The 14,808-nt window shown below is 34.2% G+C and overlaps 1 protein-coding gene across 1 annotated transcript; it reads left to right on the top strand.

The window, feature by feature from the left end:
* Nucleotides 1-247: 247 nt before the first annotated feature.
* On the top strand, nucleotides 248-14,502 carry LOC130636035 (U2 snRNP-associated SURP motif-containing protein-like). The gene is made up of 24 exons (XM_057445614.1): nucleotides 248-417; nucleotides 1,315-1,426; nucleotides 1,512-1,547; nucleotides 1,636-1,736; nucleotides 1,946-2,013; nucleotides 2,150-2,265; nucleotides 3,792-3,883; nucleotides 3,965-4,130; nucleotides 4,217-4,398; nucleotides 4,716-4,759; nucleotides 5,288-5,392; nucleotides 5,573-5,639; nucleotides 9,305-9,609; nucleotides 9,953-10,058; nucleotides 11,014-11,070; nucleotides 11,146-11,225; nucleotides 11,599-11,686; nucleotides 11,827-11,940; nucleotides 12,044-12,109; nucleotides 12,193-12,310; nucleotides 12,654-12,867; nucleotides 13,483-13,672; nucleotides 13,773-13,928; nucleotides 14,010-14,502. Exons 1-24 carry the CDS (start codon nucleotides 307-309, stop codon nucleotides 14,361-14,363), a joined length of 3,048 nt encoding a protein of 1,015 aa, XP_057301597.1. The 5' UTR covers nucleotides 248-306; the 3' UTR covers nucleotides 14,364-14,502.
* Nucleotides 14,503-14,808: the final 306 nt, after the last annotated feature.

Below are 14,808 nucleotides of genomic sequence, written 5' to 3'. Positions count from 1 at the left end.
ATTTCTGCTCTTAACCAAGAAATACAAATATGGCAGGTGTGGGCACATCCATGTGCGATTGCGCACCTGTCACCGCATCATGGAATTTTCCAAAAGTTCCATGAATTTGTAAGTAAATAGCTGCACTAGCAACGTTTCTTAAAATTTTAGAGCACTTTATACTCAGTTTCTTATAAATTAGTTTGGTTTTAAAATGTCTAGTTTATACTGAATTGAAAGAAACTGTTTTTTATATTTTATTTTTCAGATCATATAATAGAAATAAATCCAAATGATTCTTATTAACTAAAAGTATTTTAAGAAATCATGACAGACTCAAATGCAAAGAAATTTGTTAAGGGTCGTAATGCTTTAAAGGGAAAAGCTGCTGGTGCTCCTAAGCAGCTGAGTAAAGCTAAAGAACTTGAGAGAAAGAAGGTATGTTTTGCACTAATAGAATATTAGTCAGTTTACGCTAAACACGCCTCGGTATTTAAGTATATGGTAACAGTTCATCCTGCCTGATTATTTATGAAGTCATTTTTTTGTATACATAAATTAGGTTTTGCAGAAATGATAACAGGTAACAACAGTAATGATTGTTGTAAGCTTAGTAAAGTTCTCTTTCCTTCTTTATACTTTTGGAAGAATGTGCATTATCAGCTTAGCAGGCTTAAAAAAAGATATCATAAGATTTAGAGGTAGTGACTGCTACAAACTTAAAACTTATAATTGAATTTATGTCCAGACAAAAAATGAAAACACATACCTTTTTTTACAGTTTTGTTTTAAAACCCATGTAATTAAGTCGAATCAAGTCGAAGCACAGTAATAATCGTTCTTAAAGTCAGCGCACCAAAATTACCAGGCTAAAAATATGCATAATTATCCGTTTGACGCCACTGGTCATATACTTAAAAGACTGAAAAATAGAACCATATTAAAGCCCCTGAAAATAATCATGCGTTATGCAAATGTAAGTTTTACTTGCAAGTTTAAACCCAAAATTTATAAATAGTAAGCTTTTATTTTTTATAGTAACTAAATATTAAAATCACTACCTTTAATGAAAGAAATGATCATGGGATAAAGATTGGTTGTTATCACTATTTTCTTTTTAGGGAAATGTCACAGTAACGAAATAATAGTTTTTGCTAAATTCACAGGCTTGGATAACATCAAATATTGTGTTACTTATCATAAAATTTTAAAAAACTGCAAAGAAATTGCTTGATTCCACATTCTATTCATTTTTCCAGCCCTGTGTGCAAAACTTAAACCAAATACCTATCATTAACATGAAGTAAACAATGCTTATATAATCATTGTTTTTAGGCTGAAGAAGCAGAGACAGCAGCCGTTTTAAACGAATATATTGCTGATTTTCAAACTTCTGCTGCTGGTGGCAAAACATTCATTCGGGCAGGTGCCATTAATACAGACAAAAGTATGCTGTTGAGTAATAGTTGTTGTCAATTTTTTTTATTTTTTTTTTGTACACATTTCTTTTGCGAATGTTTATTATTATTTAGAACCGTTTCTTTCTGGCATAAAGCAAGAAGAAGATGGTGAGGGACTTCTCTTTTGAGACATTTTTGTTTGCTTTTATGTTGTCAGTGAAGATGAGATTTATATTAGGTGCAAACTGTTTTTTAGATGCATCTGATCGATTGTATAAGCCAAAGTCAAAAATGAGAGAATTAGCAGAAGAATTTAAAAAAAGTAAAGCAATCTCTGAAGAATATAAAGCAACAAAAGTCAGTAATTTAGAGGCAGCTTATTTACACCAGATTGAATTGGGGAAAGATTTCCACATATATCCACAGTTTATCTAACTTATGGCTCACTCTTTGGCTAAATTGCCTAATTCTTGAAAACATTTTGCTAAACTTACTTTCTTGCAGGCACAGTATATATTTGTAAGGCTGCCTGTTTGGTTGTTCAAAAAATACATTTTATTCTGTAGGACATTAAAAAGAAGGCTGGGGAAAAAAGGAAAAGTAACTTGGAATTGTTTAAAGAAGAATTAGAAAGGTCAGTTGTGTTTGTTTACATATCACTTAAAGGAAACCTGAGGTATAAAATGATGTTGGACTTATATTATAAAGCCTTATTTTTATTCTTTTATATTTATTTATTTATTCATTCATTCATTTATTTTTGTTATTAGATCACAGAAAGAAAGAGATATTCGTCGGAAATTAAAAAAGGGTGACCTTTCTGGGATTTCTGAAGACATGCTAAATTCTCTTCCACAATCATTCTTCAAAGCTAAACCAATTGAAGGTAAGTTAAACTTTTTTAGAATTCAAGTTAAGAATATTTTTAACTTTCCTTCTAAAAAAACTTCTTATAAATGTTGTCACTCTAAGCAGTGTACTTTTGCAACTTCTTTATTCTGTAATGACAAATTAATGACAAATGTATAGATTTTTCACCAGTTAAAACGTAAAAAAATTTTGTTTCTCTATAATAATAGCTGTATTCTGCCTGTTTAAAATGGGTTCCCACAGCTTTACTTTAAACCCTCATTTAGGTAAGTTTATTACTTTATGTTAACAGATAGAAATTACCAATACTGAGGACCTGTGAACCTGTGAATTTTTCTATAACTTTACAATCAGTTTTTTATAATAGAAGATATTTTTAAAATTTTGGATTATTTTGAAACAAACTCTGGATAATTTTGACTTTAATCTTTTTTAAAACATAATGTTATTTGAATTTTTGATCTTACTTTAGATAACTACCTCAAGGAAATTAATTTATTTGAGCAACTTTTGTGAAAATCTGATTTTGTGATAAAAATTTGATGATGTTCAAGGACATAAAATAAACACTAAGTATTACAAAAAAAAATTATTAAACTTTGCAAGTTTCACGCATCGCAAGTTTCCAAATAACTAATTTCCATTAAATTTGACAAAATAGAAATAATTCACAAAAGTTATTTCCTTTAAAGTATAAATACTTAAAAATAATTTTAATTTTAATTATGTTAGTTCGTTAGTGTTAAAAGTTGCATCAACCATGATATCTGTTGAGGAACCACACTAAGCAACCTATAATGCATTAGTTGTTTAACCCTATTCGGTCCGGGAGGTTTTCGAACATACTATGACCGGGGGGGAGGGGATTCGCCCCCCCCCCCTCAATAACTTTTCATAGGATTGTTCAAATTGAATCAAACTTGGCACACTTATAGTACGTCATAAAAGGAACAAAATGGCGGCAAAAAATTTTTGCTTGTGTCAGCACATTCTCTGTGACGTCATCAGAAGCTTGAAAATCTCTGAAAGCTAAATAAATTTTTTTTAACATATCTTCCGGATTTTACATGGATCGGATAAAAAATTGCCAAAAATTGCCCGAGAATCCGTTTTTTTTCGATTTTCGGGTAAAATCCGACAACATCAGGAAATCGGATTAGTCACGTGTCAAAATTATTCATAATGATTCTTCTTGATGAAACAAAGTTGTGTTGCAAGTTTCAAGTTCTAAGGATAATCCTAACAGGAGTTATTATATTTTCCCCATTATAAGGATTTCATAGAGATTTTAGGGGTAGTTTCGAGTAATGGCTAATATCAAAGCCTCTGAAAGGTATGGGACCTAAACATTTAGCATGCAGGTGTCTAATAGATAAATGTTGAAACTCAATAAGTATCATAGCCATATAAGAAAGCAATTAGGAGTTATTAAAAAAAAACATCAGGGGGGGGCGGAATCCGCCCCCCCCCCCCCCCAACCGAATAGGGTTAAAGTGTTTGTTTTTTTCTTCAGATGATTATCTTATTTGTTTTGGTTTTTAGATGACTTCGGTTATCAGTATGAAGCAATGGGATCACACGACACGGGTGATCCATCAACAACAAATCTTTTCATCAGTAATATAAACCCAAAGGTACAAATTTTCTTTTGGTATTGATTTCTTGACTATTTGTGAAGGGGAAGAATTTTAGTAATTGACTATGACAATAATTAGATGAATGAAGAGCAGTTATGTCTTGTCTTTGGTAAATACGGTCCGTTAGCCAGTGTGAAAATTATGTGGCCGCGCACAGAAGAAGAAAAAGCACGCAACCGAAACTGTGGTTTTGTCGCATTTATGAACAGAAAGGATGGCGAGACTGCATTAGCTGACATAGAAGGTAGTACATAAGGATTTGTATCATTTTATTAAATGGTGTTTTTTATAATTTGTTTGCATGCTATTGATTTGCATCTGTCATTGTAGGGAAATACGTTATGGATTACGAAATGAAAATAGGTTGGGGAAAAACTGTTCCAATCCCTCCACAACCTGTATATGTCCATCCTTCACAGACACAAGTAATGAAACCACCTAAGCAATCAGGTCTCCCGTTTAACTGTCAAATAACCTACAAAATGAAGAAAGCTGGCATTCAATTTGATGGGGTAGGTGTAAATAAAGAAAAAAGAAAAAACAAATCAATTAAAATTAAATGAATGCTTCAATAAATTTACATAACACATAAAGTTATTTCTTGTATGGCATAAAATATCCTGCCATTGTTATTTCAGTAGGTCACTAATTAGCCAAAACTCTGCTTTCAAATTTGAATTGATAATGAAATGTTTCGCAGAAAAAGTGTCGATTTGTCATTTTTTAATTGTCAACAAAAATAGAGATTTGAATTATGAATCTGGCTTGCTTTTTAATGTGTCCCTTCTGTTACCATCGTAAGATTCTTAACGATATTCGATTTTCTTAGAATTTAGAAAATACTGTCATCAAAGTTGTAATTCCCACTGAAAGGTATCTTCTTTATGCTTTTTCAAGATACAAGATTTCATCAGTCAAGACGATGGATACACCTAGGTTTCTTGCACAGAGACCTTGTTTGTAGTATAATCTTAAATTTTTTTGCGTAGATGCAGCCGTTTTTTGTTTTGAGAGTGTTTTTTTCCAGTGGGGTATTTTTGTAAAGAGGTGTGAATGCTTTAATCCTAGAATTTCTTTTTTTAAATTATGAAAACAGAAATGGCAACATCACCAGTGTTTTTAAAAGAAGATTTGACAAGATTGCCTTTTATTTAAGAATCGAATCATCTTTAAAATTATATTTTCGGTTCCATGATCCAAGTGCGCCTCAAGAAACATATTTCATAATTGAAACTATGCTATGTAAAGTATAAAGAAGTATAAATAAATATACAGAATGTTTCCTCGTTTATTGGAATTAATGAATTGTTCATTCGTTTCCTGCTGCAGTTCTTGCTAGTCCACAATATCATAACAAACGTAATATGGCGACAGTATTTTTCACATGTTTTCATTTTGTAGGGCCATTGTGTCAGTTATCAATCGTGTTGTGGAGTTTGTTGTTCGTGAAGGACCAATGTTTGAAGCCATGTTGATGAATCGAGAAATTGCCAACCCAATGTTTAGGTGAGATAAATACTCCTGCTTTTTTATTTAAATATTTTTTTAGATAGTACATATTGTTTGTAGAATTCTTGGATATGTTGCACAGAAGTCTATGCCTTTTTTACCTTTATAAATAAGAATCTAGATTATCAGAATGTTATATAAGAACTAAGATTGTAACTCGTGTATTTAATTGCTTAGATTTTTATTTGACAACAAAAGTAATGAGCATATTTACTACAGATGGAGGGTGTTCTCTCTACTACAGGTAAATGTGTTTTATTTTCTTGAATAAATTATTATCTCTTTAATAATAGCCGTATTCTGTGTGTTCAAAATGGTTGCGCGCAGATTTTTCGGAAAATTATCGCAGGGCCCAATTTTACGGACTTCGCATTTTGGTTTTACTTATAGCTTTATTTCGGAATCACGCCAAAACCGGATAAACAACGGAAACATGATATGGAGGCCATTTTTGTTTTAGTTAGGCCATTTTAGTTTAGTGATGGTGTCAAGTTTACAGATCTGTTTGTCCTTTTTGTCTTCTATAAGCTTTTTAATTTGTAGTATTTGTTTTCACATGTTGAGGCACATTTATTTTTACATTTTTTTTACCCACGTAAAAATCTTAATTTTAAGATTTCGGCAAGGAACATAGATTTTGAACCAGCTTGGCTAGCTAGCTATACTTAGCTTTACTTTTTCTTATTCTTTTGAAGCTTTTAATCAGTTTGGTATACTATTATTTATTTGTATTTGGTGTTGTATTTGGTCTAAATAGCTCTTTAGCTACCTCTTGAAACGTTAAACAAATAATACTATATTGAACCACCACGGGATACAAATATACTTAGTAACTATAAAATAAAACAAAACGATATAAACAAAAGATTTTAACATTCCTGTATTGTCTCTTTTGGAAGATAATAAAAATTGTCATAAATCAGACTAACTCAGTCATACATCCATTCTCTAATGCGTGCGTCAACTTCATGGGGTTCGCTCTGTTTTTCGTCAGACAGTCTGGCAACTGGTTGTGTGTCGAGAAAAGTTTGACATTATTTTTGTCCATAACCATCTCTTTGATAGATGCCATATCAATACGTAAGCGTTTTTCTTCAACCATGGTTGTAGAGTGTGCACTTGAAATAATGACTTGTTATCTGTGTATGCATGGATCTTAATCTTCGATGACTGGGTATGGTTTGGGTACAATGCTTCAAGCAGGAAATGTAATAAAAAGTAGCAAGTGTCTAATGCATAAACTATTGAACATGTTTCAGCTGCAAGTGTACTTCTTACTACTCTTTTTATCGTGTTCGATTTCCATCGTATAGGGCATGCTTTGTTGTTTGCATCAATCAAAATATAACATACCCAGCTGTACTTTTTCCGGATGGTAGATTGCCAAGAGATGCGTCGCTGAAGCAGTACAGCTTACACTGTGCTAGATCTTTCAAAGCAGGAAGGCAAATTCGTAGACTTTGTTCTTTCACATATCGAAGGACTTTGTTGGCTTTAGCAAGTGCTCCACTGATGGGGTCTTCATGTTTGCACTCAATGTACAAACATCAAACAAGATATCTGGGTGTGTTTGGCAGGCAATCCAGTTTAACTTCCTACTAATTTACAGTAAAGAGAAGTTTCTTCTTTGTTGCAGAGGCTTTTTTTTCCATTTGACCGTCACGAGTCAATAAAATAGATTCGATAGAAGAGATATAGTCACCTTGTTCGACTTGAATGTTATCTTCATTTTGTTTAGCATTTAGACCTACATATTTAAATATCTTTGAAGCTGTGTTGCCAACTTGAAAAGCTTCACAAAGTTCTGTTATAACCTCTGTTTCAAAAGATCTGTTCCTGCCCATAAAAAATCATCCACATGCCTCTTTGAATCTTTAGGATTAAACCTTGTAAAGTTATTAAAGCTCTTTCTATTGTTGTTGTTAGGATTACCACTATCATGATTGTTTGTATAAAACCTTTTTTGGTTATGACGAGACTGTTTCCAAGCAAGAAAACTGTTGTACTCGCCATCATTTGTGTAAAATACTTCTTGCTTAACTGCAGATGTAACTGAAATACTGTCCACTTGATTTTTTACATTGGTGATTTCTGAACTACCATAATACTTCTTTAATGCCTTCTTCCCCTGTTCGTACATGTCTTCTGGCTTATCATGATCAACTTCTTGCATTGCAATCTTTAGCTCAGAGTCGTTTAAACCAGCACCACAAAGTAAGTTCAAGCCATGAATATACTCACCAAGATCCATTTTAAATCGTTTCATTCATTCATTTTATACTTTTTGTAATGTATTATGTATTGGTCGATTGTTTGCTCCTTGGTTCGAGTAAGATTACAAAATTCTCGCCATGTGTCAAACGCAGTCGTATTGTCATCATTCTTGTAATGTTTTAGAAGTTATTTGAGGAAGGATGGGATAGTTAATAACTCCTCAGTATCTAGTGTATCAAAAATCTGATGCCGTATTTCACTTCCTTCTGGTAAATGTAAAGTTAGGTGCAGACCATGGACATTTTTTAGTCCTGTTACACTACTTGTTGCTAATTATCACGCTTTAACTTCACGCAACCACAACGAGAAGTCTTTATACTTCTCATCCCACAGTAGTGGGCTCAAAAAACATCGTTTATAAAATTCTGTTAATACAACCACCTTCTGCTACCATGAAACGTTTAACAAATACCGTAATGATCTGATTAAGTGCCCAACATTTTTTAGGCGCCACACTCGAATAAGCGCCCCCTCGAATAAGCGCCCAGGTAATTTCCTCAAAGTTCAATACGCGGCCAGCACTTATTAAGCCCCCCCCCCCTCGAATAAGCGCCCACTTGATAAAAGGGAGCGCTTAATCGAAAACTACTATGAGAAACTGGGTGCTTATTTGAAAATTTTATTTTCTTATATTGAGAACTCTAGAAAGGCTAAAGTTTATTTTGTTACATCTTTTGTTGAGTTTTATTTTTCAGAAAAAAAAACAAAATTGAAAATTACCACTGCCTTTGATTTGTACAAAATTAGGAAAAATTTATAAGCGCCCGACATTTTTTAAGCGCCCCCCTCAATTAAGCGCTGATGCAAAAAATCTAAAAATTTAATAAGCCCCCAGTGCGCTTGTTCGGATCATTACAGTAATACTATATTGAACCCACCACAGAATATAAATATACTTAGTAACTATAAAATAAAACAAAACAAGATAAAAAAAAGATGTTAACACCTCTAACTGAAGAGTGAAGCGAGGCAAATACAGCTTAGCTACCAACAAAATTCCTAATAATAATTATGCTGAATACAGTTAGGTAGCTACACATTTTATTACTAATACGAAAATTCATTCTGCAAAATAAAATTGGTTAGTAATTTTTTTAACTGGGCCAGGTAACACCAAGCTGTTTCTAGATTTCTTTTAAAACCGAAAGGCAACAAAGGTTTTTGTAAAATAGTATTACGCCTATTATGCATGTGTGATACAGTTTACCTGTACTAAGCACTCAGTCCGGTGTCACGATTAACTTATTCTGCAAAATAGAATAATATTGACTAATTGTTTTTGCTATGACAGGGTAACAATGGGTTGTAAAGGGTGTTTTTATTTTCGCTAAAGTTGCAGTAAAGTTATATTTTAAAAAATACAACCGAAACACTATATTTTTGTGTAAGCTTTACTCGATTTACTACATACTACATACTACATACCTGTACTAAAGTGCTCAACCCGGATGTATGGCACAGTATTTAGCCTAATTAACAGCTCCACCAAGCGTTTAACACCGGGTCACAGTTACTTGTGAGTGCACTCGGCGTTTTGACGCCGAGTCCCCCGGCTAGCGTTTTAATATTATAACTGATGCCGTTTGTTGTTGTTGGCGATGTGCTTACTGAATTTAGGAAGTACTTTTTTCATAGGGTGACACAACAAGTCAGTGGTCACAAGGCTGTTTTAGAATGTTTAAAGGTGGTTCAATATGGCAACCGCCACCAATCAATCCATACGCAGCAAAAACGATAGGTACTGGTATGACTGCTTCGGCTGCCCTTGCCTGTGCTTCTTCAGCAAATGTACACGCAAATAGCAATACCTTACCGACTACTGGCGAGGGATCTCCAACGCTGGCAATGAAGAAAAATTTTCTTCTCGAACAACTTTTGAGAGAATCAAACGATGATAATACTAGTAAGCCAGAGAAGGAAAAGAAGTTGCTTTCAGATAGGTACGTTTGGTGCCCACCATTGATTTTGTTAATTAGGCTATTTTTCCTGAGTTGGTTTTGTTTTTTCTCTGTTTTAAAAATGTCGATATTAGATTCATTGAATTTTAACATAATGCGTCTTAGCTAAACAACAACTGCAGTTGTCAACTGCAGTTGTTGTTCCAATTTTGTTTATCCGATTTTGTTACATTTAACAAACAAGTAGGATGTAAGGAGCTATACAACGCCATGGAAAGCAGGGCTTATGTTATTGCTCTGTAGTATCCTGCTAGGCGACATGTTTTGATAAGTTTATTACAATGCATACAAAGAATATGTTTGTACGATATTTACGTGTGTTTAGGAAACGGGATCGACTCGAAGACTTACTTCGTACTATCACTACTGATCGTTCTAAGATTGGCGAACTCATGTTGTTTTGCATAGATCACGCCGAGTATTCCGAAGAGGTAATAGCTGCAAATCGTTTTCTCTCTTTTTTTGGATATATTTTTAAATGATAAATGATCACGAGTGTTAAATGATAAAAAACGAGTAATGAATGATAAATACTCAGGACCAGTTAATAAATGATTACGACCGAATGATGAGTGATTACGACAGGTTGGTAAATGACTGTGACTGAGAACGAGCGAATGATGACATACCACGACCGAATGTTAAAGAAGCAACGAACCGGTTAAAATGCTCACATTCCGTATATCCCGCGCACATATTAAAAATCCGGCAAGCGCGTTTTGCGCAATGAACAGACCAGCGCACTTTGTTCGCTGGTTCAATATTTTTTTCGAAAAGTATATTACAAAGAAATATTTCAACGAGACTCATTCGGGATGAAAACATGGCCAAGGCTGGAGATGATAAAAATTCTAGATATATCTATATGTTCGAGTCTGTAAATTACATACATGCCGGAAAAATAGCTTTTCGCCGCCATCAGCTCGAATTTCGTGTAAGTTGCGTAGCCCTTTTAATATATCACGACCCAATGATGAATACTCACGACTGATTGATATATGAAGTGTTGTGTATTAAGATTTTATAGTTTCACACAGATAACCTTTGTAAACAGAATATATGGTGCAACTAAAATAACTAAAGATACGGTAGCCGATTACAACAGTAGTATATATCACTACCGTTACGAACGGTGACGATCTTATGGTGAATTGTCACAACCAAATTATGATTTGCACACATGTGGCAGCTATGGTGTTCTGTTTTCATCCATTTGTGAAAATTCATACGCATGAAATTGTCTTGTCTTTAACGAAAATTAGTATGCTTTGGATATAGAACACGAAAGAAGCATAGCATCTCCTATGTTAGGCAGAATATTTTATATAATCAGTTATCGTATCGGAAAGTTTTGTTTCGGCATCTTTAAAACTGATCTATTTTTAGATTGTGGAATGCATTTGCGAGTCGTTATCTATATTAGAAACTCCAGTACCGACCAAAGTAAGTCATATGTAGTTCTATTTCATTCTTTGACACTTTATTTTTCGTTGGTTGATTTGACAACTTTTTTTTTAGATTGCTCGTCTCTTTGTTGTCAACGATATTCTGCACAACTCTAGCGCAAAGGTTCACAACGCTTCACGTTTTCGTAAAAAGTAAATTATCTATGATTTTTTTTACCTAGGAAGATAGCTACATTCCTTAACTGTTTTGCTAGTTTAGTGAAAAAAATGCTTGCTGTAAACAATAGCGCTGATTTTTTGTAGGAATGACATGTCTAGTAGGGAATGGAGGGAGGGGGCCATCCATTTTGTATGTGCTTACTTAATGGCTAAGTTTCAGTTTATCAAAATCACTAGAAATGATGTTGATAAACAGGACGAAAGTTATCCAGGCAAGTGCTCAAATGATCTAAGTCGTTATTAACTCTGTCTGGTGTGATTCGAATATGTGCCACGCTTTTTTTTAATTCACTACAGCTACCTATGCTGCTTATTTAGCGCGTAATTGTTTTTTGTCTTTTTATAGCTTTCAAGATCAGCTGCTAGAAACTATGGAGCACATGCACAAAACTCTCTCGTCGTGCAGTACAAAAGGACAAAGAGAAAAGTTCAGAGTAGGAATTTATTTAAAATTTGCAAGTTGAGTATCGTGATGATATTATATATCTTTTCGATAACATGATAAGAATAAAATAAGAAAAAAAACCCGTATTTTTGGAGAAATTTCTCACTGAAGTTGTTATTTTTGTTTTAGAAGCAAGTTTTAGCCTGTCTATCTGCGTGGCAGGATTGGGCTATATACCCTCCGGCCTTTCTTATTAAGCTACAAAACGTGTTTGTGGGTATATCAACGACAAAAAACCTCATGGTATGAATGCTGTTTTGCGTAAAAATCTAAATGAACTGTATATATATAATATATATATATATATATATATAATATATATAATATATATATATATCCTTTTCAGCTCGAAGAGGAGTATTTGAATAAAAAAAGTATGTTAGCTAAACTAGAAGGAGAAAATGTAGACGGAGTAAGTGTGTTTTTATTTTTATTTATTATTCATTTGTCAAATTTTGTTTTGCTATAGTAAAATAGTGAATTATTTGTCTTTAGAATCCTTTAGTGGACGATATTGACGGTATACCGTTTGCTCGTGACGACGTTGACGGCGTTCCCTTAGGTGATGACGACATCGATGGTGTGCCGTTAACGAAAGACACCGGTAACGATGGTATGATTCATTATTTTCTTAAATTCACACTACGTTAAAGGACCTTGCCGCAGTTATTATTTTGGACGCTTAGACATAATATATACGGAGGTGACGTGCTTTCGGGGGCGGGGTAGAGGCTTAAAATATGCAGAAGTTAATATAAAGGCATTAATTAGTATTTGTGACTCAACATTTAGCATGTACAAGATTTTTTTTTCTTCGAGGTGAATTGATGAAATCAACATAAGTTTATATGGAAAGCCTGTTACACTTTTTCTATCTGTTGTCTCAAAAAACAAAGACGTGTCTATATCTGTTTACGTGACACTCCTTGACATGAACGCTTTTGTTGAAATCACAGGTTTACCTCCGTCACGTTGGGAGAAGAACGATAAAAATTCGAAATGGCAGGCGGCAGGTGATGACCCGTTATCGTCATCTCGCTGGGAAAAACAAAGCGACGACGAAGAAACAAAACCGCCCGAAGAACAACGCCCAGCAAGCAAATGGGAGAAAGTGGAAGGTTTGAAAAAAGGTAAAAGTGGCAAAATTGGTGAAGCTGAGTCGAAAGAAAGGTACGTCCAAATGTAAACAATTAACAGTATATAGATATATTAGTATATAGAAAAACAGTTTTATAACGACAATCTTCGGGAAGTATACAACTGGTTGAGAAATTTTTTGATATAAGAAAATCCTAATACTGGAGCTAAATGTTTGTTCGGATTGCATTCATGCAGCCAGAAAGGTTAAAAATATAAAAAAAGAGTTTTTAAATTAGTGCAGCTAATTTCGTGGACAGTTTTGGAGTATGCACATCATATAAGAAGTGAAAAACACAATGGTGATATTCGCAGAACAAGATATAGCTATAAAAGCCAACTTAAGCACTCTTATGGACAAGTGAAATTTGGAAATCTATATCATCAAAAATTTATTTCAATGAATAGAGGTTAAAGAGAGACCTGCTTCATTTGTAAACACAGCAAGTCAATTTGATTTAATACCATCCTTATCTTTATCGCAGTTTAATACCATCCTTATCTTTACCGCAGTTTGACTTTCAAAGTTACTTGTTTAAAGGGGAATCACATAAAGTTGGTTTTCGTACGTTCAGGTCTGCAAAATACCACATTTCCATCAATCCGGCCTGTATACCATTTGATTTTGATTTCCCTAATTTTTTTCAGCCCAAAGCCGCATAAAGGAAAGACGTTCGACACGCCGCCACGTGAAGACGACGAGGAAAGACGAAAGTTTTTACGCGACGTCGAAGTGAAAGTGATGAGGTTTGTCGACAAATTGGAGCAGCGTGGCGGAAGTAAATCCGGTTTGAATATTCAAAAAGAAGCTCAAAAGTTCCGACAACAGTTAATAGATGTACGTTCTAAATTTTCGTCTGTGTGTTTCTAACAGTGACTGGTTTTCTCAAAGTTATAAAGTTGTAAACGTATCAATAAATTTTGTTTTCTATTGCTAGGAGTACGAGCAATCTAGGGAGAGAGAAAATAAAAGACGAGCAAAGACAGATAGAAAACGTGATAGAAGTAACTCGCCTAATTACGAGGACAGCAAACGCAAAAAAAGTTCAAGGAAGCGGGCATCTTCTTTCTCTAACTCTGACTCAGAGACAGAGGTAGACTTATATATATTTTCCGTGATCTTTACCTGTGTGCTTTATTATATCATATTTAGCTAACTCGCACTTGACGTTTAGGTCCGTAGGAACAATCGCAAAGGAAAATCACCATCAAAGTACTCGCCGAGGAGGAGTTACTCTAGATCTCCTGGACGATCCATGTCACCAAAATCACCCATATTTAGTGATCGTTCTAGATCTTCAATTAGCAGTCGTCCATCACCAAGACGAGATTATTCGCGCCGCTCGAGGTCCCTGTCGTCTTCACCAATTCGACGATCTGCCTCGCCTAATTCAATGTCACTGAGATATGGAAAATCAAAGCGCTCCCCCTCTCCATCGTACTCTCCTCCATCATTTTCACCGAGAAGACTGTCGTCTAGCGTAACAAAGAGTAACAAGAAAAAGAAAGTGAAGAAGAACAAACGATGAAGTCTCGAGAAAGAGATGTAAACACAACGATGTTGTGCCCAGAAAAAGCGAAAGTTTTTTCTGTGCTACACGAGTAAACAATGAACATTCCAAATTACTTAGTTGTAAATCATACTGTACAAAAGACTTAGAATAAAAATGAACGACTCATTTTTATAAAATAGTGGACAGCCCTGCACGCACAATAGAAATAAATTTAGCGAATTTATTTTGTTTTAGAAAAATTAGACATCTCGAAAACGTGAAAATTTGAAATTTTGTTTAAATTTGCTTAACAGATTTACGCTTTCGTTAGATTATCTGAGAAAAGATTATGGACACGTATCGAGGTAAATATAAGAGAAAATTTTCGTAGCATTTTCTTTCTTTTTAAAAAGAGAGGGTAAATTGAATAAATCCCACCTTTCGTGAATGGATGTCCCTCGAGCGCAGTACGCGCCATATA

This window comes from Hydractinia symbiolongicarpus, chromosome 3 (genome assembly GCF_029227915.1).
Source record: "Hydractinia symbiolongicarpus strain clone_291-10 chromosome 3, HSymV2.1, whole genome shotgun sequence".
In the NCBI taxonomy this organism is placed as follows: domain Eukaryota; kingdom Metazoa; phylum Cnidaria; class Hydrozoa; order Anthoathecata; family Hydractiniidae; genus Hydractinia; species Hydractinia symbiolongicarpus.
This window is presented reverse-complemented; position numbering and strand designations above follow the sequence as displayed.